General features: G+C 40.7%; 2 protein-coding genes across 18 annotated transcripts in view; one reads left to right on the forward strand and one right to left on the reverse strand.

Annotated features, from left to right (window-relative positions):
* NSL1 (NSL1 component of MIS12 kinetochore complex) overlaps nucleotides 1-18,089 on the reverse strand; it is a 65,206-nt gene extending 47,117 nt beyond the window's left edge. For 5 of the 10 annotated variants that reach the window (XM_049112087.1, XM_049112086.1, XM_049112085.1 and 2 more), the window contains exon 1: nucleotides 103-490. In XM_049112087.1, the coding sequence (XP_048968044.1) occupies nucleotides 103-490 (388 nt within the window). Of the gene's footprint in view, nucleotides 1-102; nucleotides 491-11,707; nucleotides 11,786-17,949 lie in introns of those variants that run through there. The other 5 variants (XM_049112088.1, XM_035719233.2, XM_035719232.2 and 2 more) reach the window with 5 other exon arrangements.
* On the forward strand, nucleotides 444-18,754 carry TATDN3 (TatD DNase domain containing 3). 8 transcript variants are annotated; one of them, XM_025429882.3, is made up of 10 exons: nucleotides 444-554; nucleotides 2,788-2,820; nucleotides 3,697-3,770; nucleotides 3,971-4,055; nucleotides 6,740-6,802; nucleotides 8,051-8,160; nucleotides 8,326-8,381; nucleotides 10,269-10,381; nucleotides 17,154-17,234; nucleotides 18,033-18,754. In XM_025429882.3, the coding sequence occupies exons 1-10, from the start codon at nucleotides 489-491 to the stop codon at nucleotides 18,174-18,176; spliced, it is 825 nt and encodes a 274-aa protein (XP_025285667.1). In that variant the 5' UTR covers nucleotides 444-488; the 3' UTR covers nucleotides 18,177-18,754. The 8 variants fall into 8 exon arrangements, with proteins under 8 accessions (XP_025285667.1, XP_025285668.1, XP_025285669.1 ...); XM_025429883.3 differs by having other exon boundaries at nucleotides 17,157-17,234; XM_049112091.1 differs by having other exon boundaries at nucleotides 482-614.
* The last annotated feature ends 1,464 nt before the right edge of the window (nucleotides 18,755-20,218 follow it).

Genomic DNA, 20,218 nt, shown 5'->3' on the forward strand with positions numbered 1-20,218 from the left:
CTATTCCGCCTCCCCCCGCGTTTCTCGGGCCGCCTCCGCGAGCCCAGAGCCGGGCGCAGGGGGAAGGGGGTGACGAGGCCGGAGACGGCTACGCGCCCGTACCCACTGCACATCCCGCAGCGCAGGGCCCCGAATCTCCTCCGGCAGCGCGTCCCCGAGCTTGTCCACGAAGCGGCCGCACAGCTCTACCATTTCCGTCACGGCCCGCTTCGACGTGCAGCGCACCCGGCAGTCCTCCCGGGAGCTGGCGGCGACCGACGCCCCGTCGTCCGGCCGCGCCTCTCTCTCCACGCCCCGCGGACGGGAAGGGACCCCCGACACGGGAGCCCCCGCCATCTTTCCAGTTTGAACCGCGGGCGGGAACTGTGGGAGCGGAAGGGCGGGAGGGGGGGCGGGAAACACGAGTCCGGCCGGAAGCGCGAGCCGCCGCAGCCGAAGCGTTCCGGCTGAGGCTCCCTGGAGACTGGAGCGCGGCGGTGGCTGCGGCCATGGGGGCGGTGGGCGGCGGGGCGGTGGACTGTCACTGCCACCTCTCGGCCCCGGACTTTGACAGCGTATGTAAGGGCGAGGCCCGGCCTGCGGGAGCGGGGAGGCCCCCAGTCCTTTCCCTCCAGGTTATTCTTTTCTCTCTACCCTTCGGACCAAGCCTCGCATCCTCCCAGGCCCCAGCTCGTGGGCCCCAGCTCGTGGGCCTGAGTGACTTGCTCCTAACTTCCCTGCTTGACCTCGGTCATCCCGATGTTCCCTTCCGATCCTGAAGAGCGACGCCCGCCATCTCTACACGGCTTTTATTTGGCCTTCCCGTTTCCGAGAGGGTTTCCCCACCCCCACCGGCCTATCGGTGCCTGGCCTGGCCGAGCATCCACTTTTCCCGGGAAAAGTGTGCTTTCGGGCGCTTTAGCCGCGCACCGTGCGCTCCGGGCCTCGTGGGGGACAGAAGCAGGCCGAGGAGGACACACAAAATCAGACTTAAAGTGCTTTACGCGCTGCCCTGGAAACCGGGGGGGCTGGTATAAGACAATGAAGGGCAGAGTCTCTTAAGGGGGAAAACCTCTCCAGAGGTGACGCCGAAGCTGGAACTGGAAGGGCAAAGGGCCAGCCGGGCGAGATGGTGGGCGTCTTGCAGACTCCAGGCAGCATGGGATTTGGCTAGCTGGAGCCTGAGGAGCTGGAGAGGGAGCCATTGACTGGAGGTTTGCAGGGGATAGGTGAGGTAGGTAAGGACAGTGTGAATCCAGTAAAGGGTTTTTTTTTTTCTGTTTGCTTGTTTAAGGGAGAGCGACAAGATATGATTTCTGCTTAAAAACCATTTTGCGGGACACCTGGGTGGCTCAGTGATTGAGCATCTGCCTTGGGTCCAGGGCGTGATCCTGGAGACCCGGGATCAAGTCCGGCATCCAGCTCCCTGCATGGAGCCTGCTTCTCCCTCTGCCTGTGTCTCTGCCTCTCTCTCTGTGTCTCTCGTGAATAAATAAATAAAATCTTAAAAAAAAAAACACACACACACATACAAAACATTTTGCTGAGACCCTTAGGTGGCCCAGTGGTTGAGTGTCTGCCTTCTGCTCAGGGCATGATCCCAGGGTCCTGGAATCCAGTCTTGCATCAGGTTCCCTGCAGGGAGCCTGCTTCTCCCTCTGCCTGTGTCTCTGCCTCTCTTTCTCTGTGTGTTCTCTCTTATGAATAAATAAAATCTTTAAAAAAAAAAAAAAGCCATTTTGCTGTTGGAGAGCAAATGTAGACCTTAGAAAACCAATTTGGAGGCTTTTGCTGTATGTAGACAGGAGGTGATGGTGGTTGCAGGGGAGTTTGAGAAAAGCCGATGGATTCAGTGTGTGTGTGTGTGTTTAATATTTTATTTATTCATGAGAGGGGGGCGGGAAGAGACACAAGCAGAGGGAGAAGCAGGCTCCATGCAGGGAGCCTGACATGGGACTCCATCCCAGGTCTCCAGGATCACGCCCTAGGCCAAAGGCAGCGCTAAACCGCTGAGCCACCCCGGCTGCCCTCAGTGTGTGTTTTAGAGATAGACTCAATGGTATGGGGTAAGAAATTGGATGTGGAGAGGGAAGGAAAAAAAGGACATCATGCTGTAGGGAGGATGGTGGTGCTGTTTACTGAGAGGAGGGAAGATTGAGACTGGGGAGGGCAGATAAAAGGTCTGTAGAGACAGCTGTGTTTAGTACATGTTTAAGTCTAATATCCATCCAAGTGGAAATGCCCTGTATTCATTTTTAAACGTCAGTCTTGGGCTTAGGAGAGAATTCTAGGCTGGAGATCAAAACTGGGGACTCATTAGCATAATGATGGTATTAAAACCTGTGGATGAGATCACCTGGGGTGTGTAGGGAGAGAGGAGCATAGGGTCCTGAAATCTGATGGAGGAGAGAGCCAGCTAAGGAGACTGGAATTAGCAGCTAGTGGAGGGTGGTGTTTGCAGGAGAGGGGTATTGCAGACGCCAAGAGTGGGAAGTATTTCAGGAAAGGAGTGAACGGGTGAGGACTTCTTAATGCTCCTGATGGATAGAGTAAGAGGAGGACAGAGAAATGTCCTTTATATAATTTACAATAACAGTTTCTGTTTTAGTGGAGTAGGAAGAGAAGCCAGATTTTAGTGAGAGAAAGGAAGAGTAAGCAAAGCGAGTCAGTGTAGCTCTTCACATTCTATCACACTGTTCCTTGCCATTGTTGTCATTCTTTATGGCTCCTTGACTACGTTGATAGACACTTCCAAAGAGCAGTTACTTATTCATCTAAAATAATTGTGATTACCTATGCTCATTTTAGGATCTGGATGATGTGTTGGAGAAAGCCAAGAAAGTAAGTCAATATCTACAGTTGCCCTCTGTTTCAAGGTAGAACAGCTTGAAATTTAGATACACTATGCTTATCTTGCTTTGTTAATAATAAGTAGCATTAATTAACTGTGTAGTATGTGCCAGGCTGAGCTAAGCCCTATCTGTTCGTTATCTCATCTAATGTTTGGCAGCATCTGTATGAAGAAGCTACTATTTTATAGCCAACCATTACCCATTTGATAGAGAAGGAAATTCAGGCCTAGAGATTTACTTACCTGAAGATACACTGCTAGTAAAATGATAAGGACAAGATAGTCTGAATCCAAAACATGTCCTCACATCTAGTGTGCTTACCAGTTAACATGGAATAGATTGATCTATCTGTCAGTTCCTAAAGGAGCGTTATTCCAGAGATCTTAGAGAAATTACAAGTTTTCTGAGACGTTTGGATTTGTTTCAGAAAAAAATTACTAATTTTTATTTAACTATTACTTTGTAGCCTTCCCTTAAAGTGATAGAAATGGTTGCCAATACATTATTACACACACAGCCATCATTCAATATGGCACCTTAATTAGGGGCATGGGCTCTGGAATTGCATAATGATCTTGAGCAAGTTATCTGACTCCATCCAAAACTCTTTCCCGACCTATATGATGAAGTACAGCAATGCCTACCTCATAGGGTTTGTGTAGATTGAGGTAATGAGGTAATATTTATATTCACTGAACATAGTGCCTGAAACATAATAAGTACTCAGTGATAGCCATCGTGATTATATTGATGGAGTATAAGTGAGCAAGAATAACTTAAAGTACAGAAGACTTTAAATTTCTCTTCAGTTATGTTAGATATAGATTGTTTGAGATTCTAACTGTTCCGTTCATTTTTGTTTCAGGCCAATGTTATGGCTCTTGTGATGGTTGCTGAACATTCAGGAGAATTTGAAAAGATTATGCAGCTTTCAGAAAGGTGCTACTTCTCATCAAGAATTTAAAGAGTTGCTAATAAGGTTGCAGTTAGTAGGTCATATTTATACTATCAAAGATCATCCATTTTTAAAGAAAATCACATCAACATAGCCCTAAAAAATTCTTTCATGTTTGTTCTTTAGTGTAACATTGTCTAGTACTTTAATATTCCTGCTTTCTTAATGTGTTGTACATTTTTAGGTATAAGGGCTTTGTCCTGCCATGCTTGGGTGTTCATCCTGTTCAAGGAGTTTCACCAGGAGACCAAAGAAGTGTCACATTAAAGGTAAAAGTTGTATAAAACAAAAATCATTAAAAAAGTGATGCCTTTTGACTCCGTAATGCTCCTCTTTCTGATTATATTTTAAGGCAATAATCAGAAGAAGGAAATACTACCTTTCACAAAGGTGTTTGTTGCAGCATTATTTGTAGTAGAGAAAAAACAGAAATAGCCTCAAGGCTCGGAAATAAAGGAAAAAATTAACTTGTAGAGTATTAAATATATGTATGCACTGAATGCATGTATGGAAAATGAGAACTATAAGGTTTATTTTATGTAGCAATGAGGAAAATGTTTATAGTGTAATACAGAGAGAAAAGCAGGATGCCAAATTGTTTACTCCCTAGTTGTAACATCCGTGTAAAAATATATTCAATGAGGAAAGGACTAGAGAGAAAAAGACAGAAATTACATTAGCTGGGTTGCCTGGTTGGCTCAGTCAGTTAAGCATCTGCTTGTGGCTCAGGTCATGATCCCAGGGTCCTGGGATCAACCCCTGCATTGGGCTCCCTGCTCAACGGGTAGTCTGCTTCTCCCTCTACCTCTCCCTCAGCTCATGCTCTCTTGTGCTCTCTCTCTCTCTCTCTCTCTCTCTCAAATAAATAAATAAAACCTTAAAAAAAAAAAGAACATTAGCTGTGATGATCAAGTAGAATTATGAGTCACTTGTTTTCACATTTTTTTTACCATGTTGTCATACTGCTTTGGCAAAAAAAGTGATAAAATATCCAGAAAAAGGAAGATACAAATTCATAGATGTAGTACCCTAAGGGGACAGATGAGTTCAAGTACACAGTATCTTCTTGAATGTTAAACCCTCTCTAAAGGAATGCTCTTGATCTATTAAACTGCACTGCTTTAATACCGGCTCTAAAAAAAAAAATCCTACCTATAAGATCTCACTGAGTCATAATAGCCAATATGTCTCATATTTCAGACTTGCCTCCTGACTCAGAATCAGGAAGATACAGTTTCTTAAGAGTTTTATTACATAATGGGATTGATAGCCAACCCCCATTTGGAAGAAGTGAAGACTTTTTGTTGCCTATGAATAAATTAAAATACAAGGTCTTTCATATTTTATAAAAATGAATCTGTATTCATACATTAGGATACCCCAGGTAGCTCTATTTTGAAACAAAAGTGCTTTTAATTCACTTCAGGTAAAAATAAATATTTGTCCTGGTAGTTTTCCTGAATTATTCTCCTAATATGATAAAATTAGCTAAATTGCCGGAGAGATACGGTTCTCAAAATGTTGGGGATCATAGCAAGACAGCATTTCTTTCATTTATATAGAGATTTATATGAATAGGCATTCATTTAGTTAGTCAGCAAGGGGATCCCTGGGCGGCTCAGAGGTTTAGCATCTGCCTTTGGCTCAGGGTGTGATCCTGGAGACCCGGAATCGAGTCCCACGTTGGGCTCCCTGCATGGAGCCTGCTTCTCCCTCTGCCTGTGTCTCTGCCTCTCTGTGTCTCTCATGAATGAATAGTCAGCAAGTGTTTAGTGAGCGCCTACTGAATTCTAAGCACTGCTCTAAGCACTATAGAGGGAAATCCCTCCCATGGAAGCTAGATTCTAGTTGGGGGCAGACAGACAATCAACAATTAGTTACAAGAACAGGTAAACTTTAGATAGTACTCAGTGCTTTAAAGATGAAAGATAATGTGATAGGGATTGTGGATGTTGGTTTTTCTGTGTCCAGAAGCATAATTATAAAATCTCCTGCTGCTTCTGTTTTACCTCCTTTTTCTTAATTCTTCTTTGTTCTGATTATCCGCAATAGACATTCTTAGCAATTTACATATCCTAAGACTAAAACCCTCAAAGTAGTTTAAAAGATACCTAGAAGCAAACTTTCCATATATTTGTCTTTGCCTTGTCTTACAAGGGAACCCTCACAGAGTGCATTCTCTTTAAATGGAAATAGTAATATCATGGAAACTAATGGTAGTTACTTCACTAGTTGACAAACAAGCATATTTGTGATAATTAATGTTTATACTCTTGAATTGTTAGGACAAAAATAGGCTAAGCAGGATTATAAAGACAAAAGAAATCAGTGAAAATAGTGAAGAGGATGTATGAGATTATTGCTATTAAAAAACTTAAAAACCATTAGCATCCTAAGAGGAGGACATAACACAGTGCACTCCCAGAAAGCTGAGTTACAAAGGTGACTACCTGTTGGCTTTCTTTTCTCTTGGTCACCTATTCCAGGAGGAAATCCAAATCAGTCCTACATGTTAGGAAATTCCTCCTAAATATTAGGTAGTGTTTAAGTGGGACTTCTCTCTCTCTTTTTTTTTTTTTTTTTTTGAAGATTTTATTTATTCATGAGAGACACATACAGAGAGAGACAGAAACATAGGCAAGAGGGAGAAGCAGGCTCCTCACAGGGAGCCCAGTGCAGGACTTGATCCCAGACCTGGAATCACACCCTGAGCCTAAGGCAGACACTCAACCGCTGAGCCCCCCAGGGGTCCATATGAGATGTTTCTACTCGAATTTCCAAACAGGACTCACTGTTACAGAAGGATGACTATCACTACTTCTTCAACTGGTTAAAGGTATTGAATGTATGTAAAGGATCCAGTATAGTATAATGCCTGGCATATAAAAGTGTTATCTAAAGTATCAGTTCCCTTACCCTTCTGTTTAAACAAATTTACTTTTTTTTCTCCCAGGATTTGGATGTAGCTTTGCCCATTATGGAGAATTATAAGGATCAATTGTTGGCAATTGGAGAGGTAACATCAAATAGCTGATCAAATGACTTCTAATGTAGACTTTCATATGATATATAAATATAATCTTCAGTTCACTATTGGTGATTATAACTGACTTAGATAATTATATTCACCTCATTTAGCTGGATAATAATTTGTCAAAAAATTATTTTTTTTTCCTCAATAAGCAAAAGCACTTGGAGACAAAAAATAGAAAGTCCCACCATAGACTTAGGTTAATGGAAGAAAACTACTTTATTAGCATTTCTGTGTACTTTGTTCTTTTTTTTTTCCTTTTCTTAAACAGAGTCATCTCTGTAGTTAGTTAACGTAGTATGTACAAACATACACTAAGTAGGCAATGGGCAGCCTGGGTGGCTCAGCAGTTTAGCACCGCCTTCAGCCCAGGGTGTGATCCTGGGGACCCAGAATCAAATCCCACGTCAGGCTCCATGCATGGAGCCTGCTTCTCCCTCTGCCTGTGTCTCTGCCTCTCTCTCTCTCTGTTTCTCATGATAAGTAAATAAAATCTTAAAAAAAAAAAAAAAATAGGCTAGAGTTTGTTGGGGCGCCTGGCTGGCTTAGTTGGTGGAGCATGTGACTCTTGATCTCAGGGTTCTAAGTTGCAACCCCACACTGGACATAGTGCTTACCTAATAAATAAATTAAATATTTTTTTAAAATAGGCTAGAATTTGTAATAAACATTTTTTATTTAATATACAGTTGTGAAACATTTTTATCACTTATAATAAACTCCACTTTTAATCAAATACAAAAGATAACACTTAAATTTAGAATATAGACTATAGCAATATCTGCCAAAATAGTATCAAAGAAAACAGTCATTGATAATCTTCACTGTCCAATGTAGTAACCACATACAGCTGTTCAGCACTTGAAATGTGACTGGTCCAAAATGAGATATGCTATAAATATAAAACACACAGGATTTCAAAGTCTTAGTACCCAAAAAAAAGAGAAAATAAATAATGCAATCATTTTTATATTGATTTTGTGTTGAAATAATATTACTATATAATAGTAATGATGATTTGGATGTATGGATTAAATAAAATACATCATTAAAATTAATTTCACCTGATTCTTGTTAGTGTTTTTAATGTGGCTACTAGAAAATATAAAGTTATGTATGTGACGTTCATGTATGGCTCCTATCATATTTCTCTAGGACAGCACTGCTCCATAGTATGTCTTTTGAATTTATTGAGCCATAAACATGTAAATCTGTTATATTTTTCTACTACAGGTGGGACTAGATTTCTCCCCCAGATTTGCTGGCACTGATGAGCAGAAGGAAGAGCAACGACAAGTCCTAATCCGACAGGTCCAGTTAGCCAAGAGATTAAATTTGCCTTTGTAGGTTAATTAATCAATCTTCTTTTTATATTAATAGCTATAGAACAAATTAATGGTTCTCCTAATATGGAGCTCTGCATTTCTTTTTCTCTGAATTACTTTAATAGAACAGAAATAATGCTTTCAGATTAAGAACCTAAAAGGAATTTTTTTGTTGTTAAACAGAAATGTTCACTCACGCTCTGCTGGAAGACCCACCATCAGCCTCTTAAATGAGCAAGGTATTTAGGTTCTGAAAAGAATGGGCCTAATATTTAAGTTTGATGGTTCCACTCCATTTTCTCATAGAATAAACCATGTTTCAATTTGATTTCTAAAAGGGAAGGGAATGGGGCAAGGGTGGAGGTGTAAATCAACTAGGGTGATTTTGTAAGTCAGCCTACTTTCAAGTGTTTTGATGATATTTAGAAGGCCAGCGTAAAGCAAATGAAAAACTGGATCAAATAATTTATATTCCTTAATTTAAAAATCAACAGCTCCGGGTCGCCTGGGTGGCTCAGCAGTTAAGCACTTCTACCTTCCACTCAGGGTGTGATCCTGGAGTTCAGGGATCGAGTCCCACATTGGCTCCCTGCATGGAGCCTGCTTCTCCCTCTGCCTATGTCTCTGCCTTTCTCTCTGTGTGTCTTTCATGAATAAATAAATAAAATCTAAAAACAAAACAAAACCCATTTTTAAAAAATTAAATAAAAATTAAAAAATAAAAAAAATAGGGACACCTGGTGGCTCGGGGTGTGATCCCAGAGTTACAGGATCGAGTCCTGTGTTGGGCTCCTGCATGGAGCCTGCTTCACCTCCCTCTGCCTGTGTCTCTGCCTCTCTGTATGTCTCTCTCATGAATAAATAAATAAAATCTTTAAAAAAAAAATCGGAGCTGTCGATTTATTTTTATTTTTATTTTTTATTTTTTTAAGATTTTATTTATTCATGAGGGACACAGTGAGAGAGGCAGAGACACAGGCAGAGAGACAAGCAGGCTTCATGCAGAGAACCAGATGTGGGACTCGATTTCGGGACTCCAGGATCACGCTGTGGGCTGAAGGCAGGTGCTAAACCTCTGAGTCACCCAGGTGTCCCAACAGCTCCAGTTTTTTAATCAGCTTAACCACCTGATTAATGGGAGGAAAAAACAAACCAGAGATGGGTTACTTACTGTCTTGCATGTTTTCTGGCTGCTGCTTCAGAAAATGTTATTATGCAGGTTGTGGCCATCATACCTAAAATATAGTCATCTTGATTAGTTGCTCTAAAGTAAAAAGATATCTTACTACTTTTCAGACTTTTTAAAGTGTCATCCACAGTAAGAAATATACTTTGAGTTGCAATATATACACATATGTATTGTTTTTGGTACTAAAAGGTTATTTTGAGACTTAGTATATATACATACAGAAATCTGACCAAGTTTGAGAAGCCGTATTATCTATGTGTATGTTCAGATAGGCATATATAAATGTGTGCACATACATATATGCAGACACACATACATATAAGCATATGCTGGTAGGTCATGACCCACTAAATTGATTTCATAATTCATTTATGACTGTAACCCATTAATGATCACACCTACCATTTGAAAAAAACAGTATCGAATAGTAAAGTAAATGTAATTGCAACTAGAAAGCAGTGTGTTTCTCAGTGATGAGAATCACTGGAATTACTGAGAATATGATTTTTATGATTACTGAGCAGCTATCCGGTAAGAACTGGAGGTGACTGTGAAGCCAGCCCTGATTATTGAGTCTCTGAGTCTTTGAGCATCCTGTTTCTTCTTTCACTAGCATTATTATTTTTTTAAGATTTTATTTATTTATTCATGAGAGACACAGAGAGAGAGAGGCAGAGACATAGGCAGAGGGAGAAACAAGCTCCACGCAGGGAGCCTGAGGTGGGACTCAATCCCGGGTCTCCAGGATCACGCCCTAGGCTGAAGGCGGCACTAAACCGCTGAGCCACCGGGGCTGCCCCACTAGCATTATTATTAAGGATAATTCACTGCTTAAAAACCTAGTAGGAACAATAATTTGACAGTTTATAAACTTCTAGAAAAGGTTTGATGGTATAAGAAGTTTTTTTCTTTTTTAAAGATTTTTTTCTTTAAATAGGTGCTGACAAAGTGCTTCTGCATGCATTTGATGGTCGGCCATCTGTAGCCATGGAAGGAGTAAAAGCTGGGTACTTCTTCTCAATTCCTCCTTCTGTTATAAGAAGTGGACAGGTAAGTTATTGCTTAACTAAGCCTCATTGTATGCTTTGTGAAATACAAATATGAGCTTATGTTACACACTTGTAATACTATTCCAGTTACGTTACAAAAATTAATCATAGGTCCCTACCTCACACTTACATGAAAATTAACTCAAAAATGGATCAAAGACCTAAACATAAGAGCTAAAATTTATAAAACTATTAGAAGAAAACAGATCGAAATATTGTAACCTTGAAATAGGCAGTGGCTTTTTAGATATGATACCAAAAGCACAACCAAAGAAAAAAATAGATAAATTGGACATCATCAAAATTTAAAACTTCCACAATAACACAACTTTTCAACTTTAATTTTTTTAAAGATTTTATTTAATTATTTATTTATTTATTTATTTATTTGAGACACAGAAGGCAGAGACACAGGCAGAGGTAGAAGTAGGCTCCCCACAGAGAGCCCAATGTGGGAATTGATCCCTGAATTCTGGGATCACACCCTAAGCCAAAGGCAGACGCTCAACTGCTGAGCCACCCAAGCATCCCCATCTTTTGAACTTTTATGCTTCAAAGACACTATCAAGAAAACGAAAAGATAACCCACAGAATGAGAAAAGGCATTTACAAAAAAAAAAAAAAAAAAAGAGAAAAGGCATTTACAAATTGTATCTGATAAGAGTCTAGTATCCAGAATTTTAAAACACTATTACAGCTCACCAACTAAAAAGACAAATATATGGGGGGGCCTAGGTGGCTCAGTTGGTTAAGCATCCAACTTTTGGTTTCAGCTTAGGTCATGGTCTCCGGGTGGTGGGATTGAGCCCTGCATCAGGTTCTGTGCTTAGCAGGGAGTCTGCTCAAGATTCTCTCTCTCAAAAAAAATAAAAAATAAAAAAATAAAAAGCTTCTCTCTCTCCTTCTTTCTCTTCCCCTCCCACTCACACTGTCCCTCTCTCTTTCAAATTAAGTAAATCTTAAAAAAATATATATTGGATGTTGTCAAGTTTTTTTTCTTTTTATTTATTTATTGTTTTAAGATTTTATTTATTCATGAGAGACACAGAGAGAGAGACAGAGACATAGGGAGAGGCAGGAGAAGCAGGCTTCCTCCTGGGAGCCTGATGTGGGACTCTATCCCTAGACTAGGATCATGCCCTGAGCCAAAGGCAGATGCTCAACCACTGAGCCACCCAGGCTCTTTTTAAAGAAACTTTATTTCTATCAACCTAATTTCCATTTTTTGTTTGTCAAATGTTTGTTCTGCCTCTACTGAGATGATCATATTTGTTTTATTTTCTTGGCCTGAAAACTGTATTGATTGATTTTCTAATGTTGAACCAACCTTGCATTCCTTGGGTAAATTCTGCTTGGTCATGATCCAGACATACCTCAGTGATGATACGAGTTCAGTTCCACAGTGCTGCAACAAAGCAAATATCACCGTAAAGCAAATCAGATGAGTTTTTTGGTTTCCCAGTGCATACCTATACTGTAGTCTATTAAGTGTGCAATAGCAATGTGTCTAAAAAAACAATGTACATACCTTAATTTAAAAGTTTTTAGGGATCCCTGGGTGGCGCAGCGGTTTGGCGCCTGCCTTTGGCCCAGGGCGCGATCCTGGAGACCCGGGATCGAATCCCACATCAGGCTCCCGGTGCATGGAGCCTGCTTCTCCCTCTGCCTATGTCTCTGCCTCTCTCTCTCTCTCTCTCTGTGACTATCATAAATAAATAAAAAAATTAAAAAAAAATACAGCACTATTTAAAAAAATAAATAAATAAATAAATAAAAGTTTTTAGGGATCCCTGGGTGGCACAGCGGTTTGGCGCCTGCCTTTGGCCCAGGGCGCGATCCTGGAGACCCGGGATCGAATCCCACGTCGGGCTCCCGGTGCATGGAGCCTGCTTCTCCCTCTGCCTATGTCTCTGCCTCTCTCTCTCTCTCTCTCTCTGTGACTATCATAAATAAATAAAAATTAAAAAAATTAAAAAAAAAAAGTTTTTATTGTGGGGCGCTAGGTAGCTCAGTCAGTTAAGTATCCCAACTCTTGATTTCTCTTTTTTTTTTTTTAAGATTTTATTTATTCATGAGAGACACAGAGAGAGAGAGAGGCAGAGACACAGGCAGAGGGAGAAGCAGGCTCCATGCAAGGAGCCCGATGTGGGACTCGATCCCAGGTCTCCAGGATCACACCCCAGACTGCAGGTGGCACCAAACCACGGCGCCACCAGGGCTGCCCCCAATTCTTGATTTCAGTCAGGTCATGGTCTCATGGTCATGGGATCTGGCCCTTTTTGGGGCTCCATACTCAGTACTGAGTCTGCTTCACATTCTTTCTCTCCGTCTGCCCTCTCAGCTGGTAAGTGCTCACTCTCTCTCAAATAAATAGATAATTTTAAATAAATACATGTATTTTATTATTAAAAAATGCTAACCATCATCTGAGTTTTCAGTGAATCATAATCTTTTTGCTGGTGGATGTCATGCCTCAATGCTGATGGTTGCTGACTGTTTAGGGTGGTGGTTGAAAAAAGCTAGGGTGGCTGTGGCAATTTCTTTTCTTTCTTTCTTTTTTTTTTTTTGGTGGCAATTTCTTAAAATAAGACAATGATGAAGTTTGCAGCATCCATTGACTCTTCCTTTCATGAATGATTTCTCTGTAGCATGTGATGCTCCTTGATAGCATTTTGGCCACAGAACATTCAAAATTGGAGTCAGTCCTTTTAAACCCTATCACTGCTTTATCAACTAAGTTTATATAATATTCTAAATATTTTGTTGTTATTTCAACAATCTTCACTGCATCTTCACCAGGAGTAGATTATATCTCAAGAAACTACTTTCTTTGCACACACATAGGAAATGACATCTCATTCATTCAAGTTTTATTGTGAAATTGCAACAGTTTATTCACATCTTCAGGTTCCACTTTTTTTTTTTTAAGATTTTATTTGTTTATTCATGAGAGATACTGAGAGAGAGAGAGAGAGAGGTAGAGACACAGGCAGAGGGAGAAACAGGCTTCATGCAGGAAGTCTGATGTGGGACTCAATCCTGGGTCTCCAGGATCACACCCTGGGCTGAAGGCGGCGCTAGACGACTGAGCCACCTGGGCTGCCCCAGGCTCCACTTCTTAATCCAGTTCTCTTACTATTTCTACCACATCTGTAGTTACTTTCCTAACTGAAGTCTTGAACCCTTCAACGTCTAGGAGGGTTGGAATCACCTCTTCCAAACTCCTGTTACTGTTGATATTTGGACCTCTTCCTGTGACTTACAGATAGATGTTCCTAATGGCATCTAGAATGGTAAATCCTTTCCAGTAGGTTTTCAGTTTACTTTGCCCGGATCCATCCGAGGAAACACTATCTATGTGATACTAACTGTAGCCTCACAAAATGTATTTCTCACAATAAGACTTGAAAGTCGAGGTTATTCCTTGATCTACAGACTGCAGAATGGATGTTGTGTTAGCAAGCACAAAAACAACGTTACTCTATACATCTCTGTCAGCGCCCTTGGATGACTAGGTGTGTTGTCAATGAGCAGTAATCATTTCGAAGGAATTTTTTTTGTCTGAACAGGGGACTTAATATTTATCAAATCATATTGTAAACAGATGTGGCTGCATCCGAGCTTTATTGTTCCATTTATAGAGCACAAGCAGAATAAGTTTAGCATTATTTGTAAGGGCCCTAGGAGTTTTGGAGTGGTGAGTAAACATTGGCTTCAGCTTAAAGTCAACCAGCTGCATTAGCACCTAACAAGAGAGTCAGCCTGCCCTTTGAAGTTTTGAAGGCAGACATAGACTTTTTCTCTTTAGGTATGAAAGTCCTAGATGGCATTTTCATCCAATAAAGTGGTTCTGTCTACATTGAAAATGTGTTGTTTAGCATAGCCACCTTCATGAATTCTCTTAGCTAGATCTTCTGGGTAACTTGGTGCAGCTACTACATCAGCACTTGCTGTTCCACGTTGCACTTTGATGTTATGGAGATGGCTTCTTTCTGTAAATCTCATGAACCAACCTCTGCTAGCTTCAAGCTCTTCTTCTGTAGCTTCCTCATCTCTCTCAGCCTGCATAGAGTTGAAGGACTTTGTTCTGGATTGGGCTTTGGCTTAAGGGAAGGTTGTGGCTGGTTTGATCTTCATTCCAGACCACTCAGACTTTCTTCATATCACTAATAAAGCTGTTTTGCTTTATTGTCTGTGTGTTCACTGAAGCAGCTCTTTTCATTTCCTTCAAGAACTTCTTTGTATTCACAACGCAGCAAACTGGCCTAAGAGGTCTCACTTACAGCTTATCTTGTTTTTTTTTTTTTTTTTTCACCAGGCTTAATCATTTCTAGCTTTTTATTCAAAATGAGATATATATGATTCTTCCTTTCCCTTGAACACTTAGAGGCCACCATAGTGTTATTAGTTGGCTTAATTTCAGTATTGTGTGTCTCAGTAGGAAAGGGAGAGAGACAAGGAAATGGCTGGTGGATGGAACAGTCAGAACACACTCAACTTTTATCCATTAAATTTACCATCTTGGGACAGCCCTGGTGGCTCAGCGGGTTTAGCGCTGCCTCCAGCCCAGGGTGTGATCCTGGAGACCCGGGATCGAGTCCCACATCAGGCTCCCTGCAAGGAGCCTGCTTCTCCCTCTGCCTGTGTCTTTGCCTCTCTCTCTCTCTCTCTGTGTGTCTCTGAATAAATAAATAAAATGTTTAAAAAAAAAAGTTTACCATCTTTTATGGGTGCAGTTCATGCAAAACAATCACAGTAGCAACATTAAAGATCACTGATTATGGATCAGCATAACAAATAGAGTAACAATGAAAACATTTGAAATATTGCAAGAATTACTAAAATGTGATAAAGAGACAGGAAATGAGCAAATGCTGTTGGAAAAATGGTGCCCACAGACTTGCTCAATTCAGGGTTGCCACAAACCTTCAATTTGTAAAACAAAACAAAACAGAGAAACACATCAGTATCTTTGAAACGCAGTGAAACAAGGTGTGCCTGTATATTATCCTTTTCATAGTTTCATTTTATAGTTTAAGGTAGAACTTTAGATTATTTATTTAAAATCTTTTTTGGGGTGCTTGGATGGCTCAGTTGAGCATCTGCCTTCAGCTCAGATCATGATCCCAGCATCCTAGGATCAAGTCCTATGTGGGGATTCCCTGCTCAGCTGGAAGCTTGCTTCTCCCTCACCGTGCCACACACCCCTACTCCCCTGGCAAGCTCACTCTCTCTCAAAATAAATAAATACAATCTTTAAAAAAAAAAAAAGTCTTTCCTATTTTGAGGGGCACCTGGATGGCTCTGTCAGTTAAGCATCTGCCTTCAGCTCAGGTCCTGGGATCGAGCCCTGAGATTGGGCCCAACCAGGTTCCTGCTCACTGGAGAGTCAGCTTTTCCCTCTCCCTCTGCACCTCCCCCCACGCATGCCCTCTCTCACTCTCTCTCTCAAATAAATACATAAAATCTTTAAAAATAAATAAAATCTTTATTTTCTAATATAAACCTTTAATGCTATAGTTGCGTTAGCTCTAGCCAATTCTAGTAGTTAGAATCCACAGATTTTTGATTGATGGTGTATTTTCACTTTCTTTCAGTTTGAAATATTTTCTTTTTTTTAAGATTTTATTTATTTATTCATAGACACACACAGAGAGAGAGGCAGAGACACAGGCAGAGGGAGAGGGAGAAGCAGGCTCCATGCAGGGAGCCCGACATGGGACTCGATCCCAGGTCTCCAGCATCATACCCCAGGCTGCAGGCGGCGCCAAACCGCTGCACCACCGGGGCTGCCCAGTTTGAAATATTTTCTAACTTAACTTATGACTTCCTCTCTGACCATAGTGATTATTTCAAAGTGTTTTGCTGAATTTCCAAATACTTACGAGAACTTGTGGATATCTGCTTGTGTCTCTAAGTATGGATCGACCTCATCTTTGAAGTGATTGCATAGGGACCCCTGGGTGGCTCAGCGGTTTAGAGCCTGCTTTGGCCCAGGGCATGATCCTGGAGACCCAGGATCGAGTCCCATGTCAGGCTCCCTGCATGGAGCCTGGTTCTCCCTCTGCCTGTGTCTCTGCCTCTCTCTCTCTCTCTCTCTCTGTGTGTGTGTGTGTGTGTGTCTTGTGAATAAATAAATAAAAATATTTAAAAAAAATAATAAAGTGATTGCATAATACTCCACAATGTGGATGTAACATAATTTATTTAATCATTATCTGAAGCAAAGGTTAAGTCATTTCTAGTTTTTCACTGTTACAAACAATGCTTTAGTATTCAGACATAAAAAAGAATGAAATATTGCTATTTGCAACAAAATGGGTGGACCAAAAGAGTATTATGCTAAGTGAATCAAGTATCATATGATTTTACTTATATGTGGAATCTAAAAAACGAAACAAATGAACAAACAAAATCAAACAGACTCATAAGAGAACAAAGTGGTGGTTGCCAGAGGAAAGAGGGTGAGGAAATGGGCAAAATAGGTGAAGGGGGTTATTAAGAGGTACAAACTTTTCAGTTACAAAATAAGTTATGGTGTTGAAAAGTACAACATAGGGAATATATTCAGTATACTGTAATAATCTTGTATGGTGACAGATGGTAACTACATTTATTGCGGTGAGCATTTAGTAATGTATGTAGTCAATTGAATATGAAAGCATGAATTTTAGGTTCCTACAGAGTAGTTTGCGTTGTACATGGGTTTAATGCAACTTTTTTTATCTTTATGTCTCATGTTTTAAACTGACTGGCTTTCTCTTTTCTCTAAGAAGCAGAAACTTGTGAAACAGTTGCCTTTAACTTCAATTTGCTTAGAAACAGATTCACCTGCACTAGGACCAGAAAAACAGGTAAGTGATTATCTAATTCCTGCATTATTTAGATTGTATCTTTCTTTTGAGCTATTTTCAGTTTAGCTGTGTGTCTCTCATTGCAGTGTAAATACAATGGAGTCCTATTTTAAAGCTTGGTTAAGAGGTTTTATTCATCATATAGCTGTTGTGCTCCAGCAAATATTACCAGATATTGGCCAGGCCTTAATTTACATAATAATGAGAGCCAGGGCAGTATAGTAAAAAAGCTCTGTGTCTAAGTCAGAAAAACCTGGGTTCAAATCCTGTCTCTGGAGGCACCTGGCTGGCTTAGTCGGTTAAGTGTTTGCCTTCAGCTCGGGTCAAGATCTCGGGATTGTGAGATTGAGTTCCTTGTTGGACTCCTTACTGAATGGGGAATCTGCTTCTCCCTCTCCCTTTCCCTCTGCTTGTGTTCTCTCTCTCTCTCTCTCTCTCAAATAAATAAATAAAATCTAAAAAAAAAAAAAAAAAAAATCCATCAGGTCAGGCAGGCAGATCACCAAGTGTCACCACCTGCAGGCTGCTTCATATGCTAGGTGCCAGAACTTCGATGGTAATATGCCAGGGCTCTTCTCAAGAGAAATACTGACTTACAGCATTGTGGCTGTAGCTCATAAGCTGAAGTTCAGGGCTTTCTCTGCCTTTCCTGCTTACCTCCCCTAACATTACATTAAAACAACAAAAACCAACTCATTGTTTTTTACCAACTCACGTTGCTCTGTTTTATCTGTGGTCTCCAGGATGGCTTCCCTTGAGTGTCATATCTCATTCACTTTCTGCTTTGTTCTGTTTCAGGTACGAAATGAACCCCAAAACATTTCCATTTCAGCAGAATATATTGCCCAGGTGAAGGGGATCTCAGTAGAAGAAGTTATAGAAGTGACAACACAGAATGCATTGAGACTGTTTCCCAAGCTTCGGCAACTGCTCCAGAAGTAGCTGCAAAATCAAATCTGCTGCAGGGAACAGCATTTGAGAGAAAGAAATGTTCTGAGTTAGAGTCTGAACCGAAGAAACCATTATATAGGGATAATGAAGATTATGATTTTAGAGAAATATATCTCCTAAAACCAGGCTAGGATCCTGAAACCCTGGGTTCTGATTCTACCTTGTGCTTCAATTAATGGGGTCCTAACAGGAGATTGAGAAACACCACTGCTTCTTACCTCACCCCACTTAGTAGAACCACCATATGAACTGAAACCATTTCTTCTGGCAAAGGAGGCTCCCCGAGGTAAGACATGATCGCTACTGGGACAGCTAACATTTGATCCTTTACCACCATAGGATTTATGTAGAAAATAATCATCTCGTTTCTTACACTGTCAGAGGTCTATTTTCTGGATTTGTAAAACTGAGTTGTTAGTACTTTGAAGTGCTTCTTAAGAGGAAAATGTATAGGTTTTTGTATCAATCCTAGATTTTGACTTTTGAGGCCAGTGGTTTGTGCAATCATTGTTAAATGCCAAGCCCCAAGGTTTAGGTAATAATAAACTGAGTTTAAGTTCTAGTCTGAATTTTGTCGCATGTTTAAAATCTACATAGCTTTATTAAAATGTATCTATTTTTGCATGCAGTGATATTTTATATTTTTAAGTTTTAAAAACCTTGGCTGCGGGATCCCTGGGTGACTCAGCGGTTTGGCGCCTGCCTTTGGCCCAGGGCGTGATCCTGGAGTCCTGGGATCGAATCCCACGTCGGGCTCCCTGCATGGAGCCTGCTTCTCCCTCTGCCTGTGTCTCTGCCTCTTTCTCTCTCTCTCTCTGTGACTCTCATGAATAAATAAATAAAATATTTTAAAAAAATAAAAAATAAAAAAAAAAATAAATAAATAAATAAATAAAAACCTTGGCTGCAGGGACACCTGGGTGGCTCAGCAGTTGAGCATCTGCCTTTGGCTCAGGGCATGATCTTGGGGTCCGGGATCCAGTCCCACATCAGGCTCCTTATGAAGAGCCTGCTTCTTCCTCTGCCTGTGTCTCTGCCTCTCCCTCTCTGTGTCTCTCATGAATAAATAAAATCTTTTTTAAATAAATAAATAAATTGAGGGCAGCCCGGATGGCTCAGCGGTTTAGCGCCTGCTTCAGCCCAGGGCCTGACCCTGGAGTCCTGGGATCGAGTCCCATGTCGGGCTCCTTGCATGGAGCCTGCTTCTCCTTCTGCCTGTGTCTCTGCCTCTCTTTCTCTCTGTCTCTCATGAATAAATAAATAAGATCTTGAAAAAAAGTAAAAATAAATAAATATAAATTGAAAAATAAAAATGAATATCAACTCTTTTCTTTTGTTGTTACGTGACCAAGGGCTCATTTGATCACCTTGCTCCTAGTTCTGTCTTCTGCCTACTAGTTCATAATCCTCCACTGATCTCTTGCTATCACGTTTCCTTCCTCTCTCCCAGATACTTCTTCTAAACTGAACATAAAGAAGAGTTTTGTTTTTGGGTGCTTGAGCTATGTTCATACTTCAGAGTTGAATTTTTTTATTTGCCCTTTCTTTCTTTGGAGCTTTTGATTGAATATTTTGGAGTGACATGCATGAATTGACATTTCATTTACAGGATCTGACTAACTTACAAAGGGTTTCCAGAAACTGTTCTGTGCTTTTTAGACTTTAACTTTCCAATCACAAGCAAATCTCACTGTCCTTTTTATTTTATTTTTTCTTCACTGTCCCTTTAAAATTATGACAGTCTGGGGCAGCCCTGGTGGCTCAGCGGTTTAGTGCCGCCTTCAGTCCGGGGCCTGATCCTGGAGACCTGGGATCGAGTCCCACATCGGGCTCCCTGCATGGAGCCTGCTTCTCCCTCTGTCTGTATCTCTGCCCCTTTCTCTCTGTGTCTCTCATGAATAAATAAGTCTTTAAAAAAAAAAAAAGAATAAAAATAAAAATTAAATTATAACAGTCTGTGCTAATAATTACAAAGTCACTCAAAAAGATAGAGTGGAAATAAATTAGATTTTTTTTTTTTTCATGAGAGACAC

Source organism: Canis lupus, chromosome 7 (genome assembly GCF_003254725.2).
Source record: "Canis lupus dingo isolate Sandy chromosome 7, ASM325472v2, whole genome shotgun sequence".
Classification (NCBI taxonomy): Eukaryota; Metazoa; Chordata; class Mammalia; order Carnivora; family Canidae; genus Canis; species Canis lupus.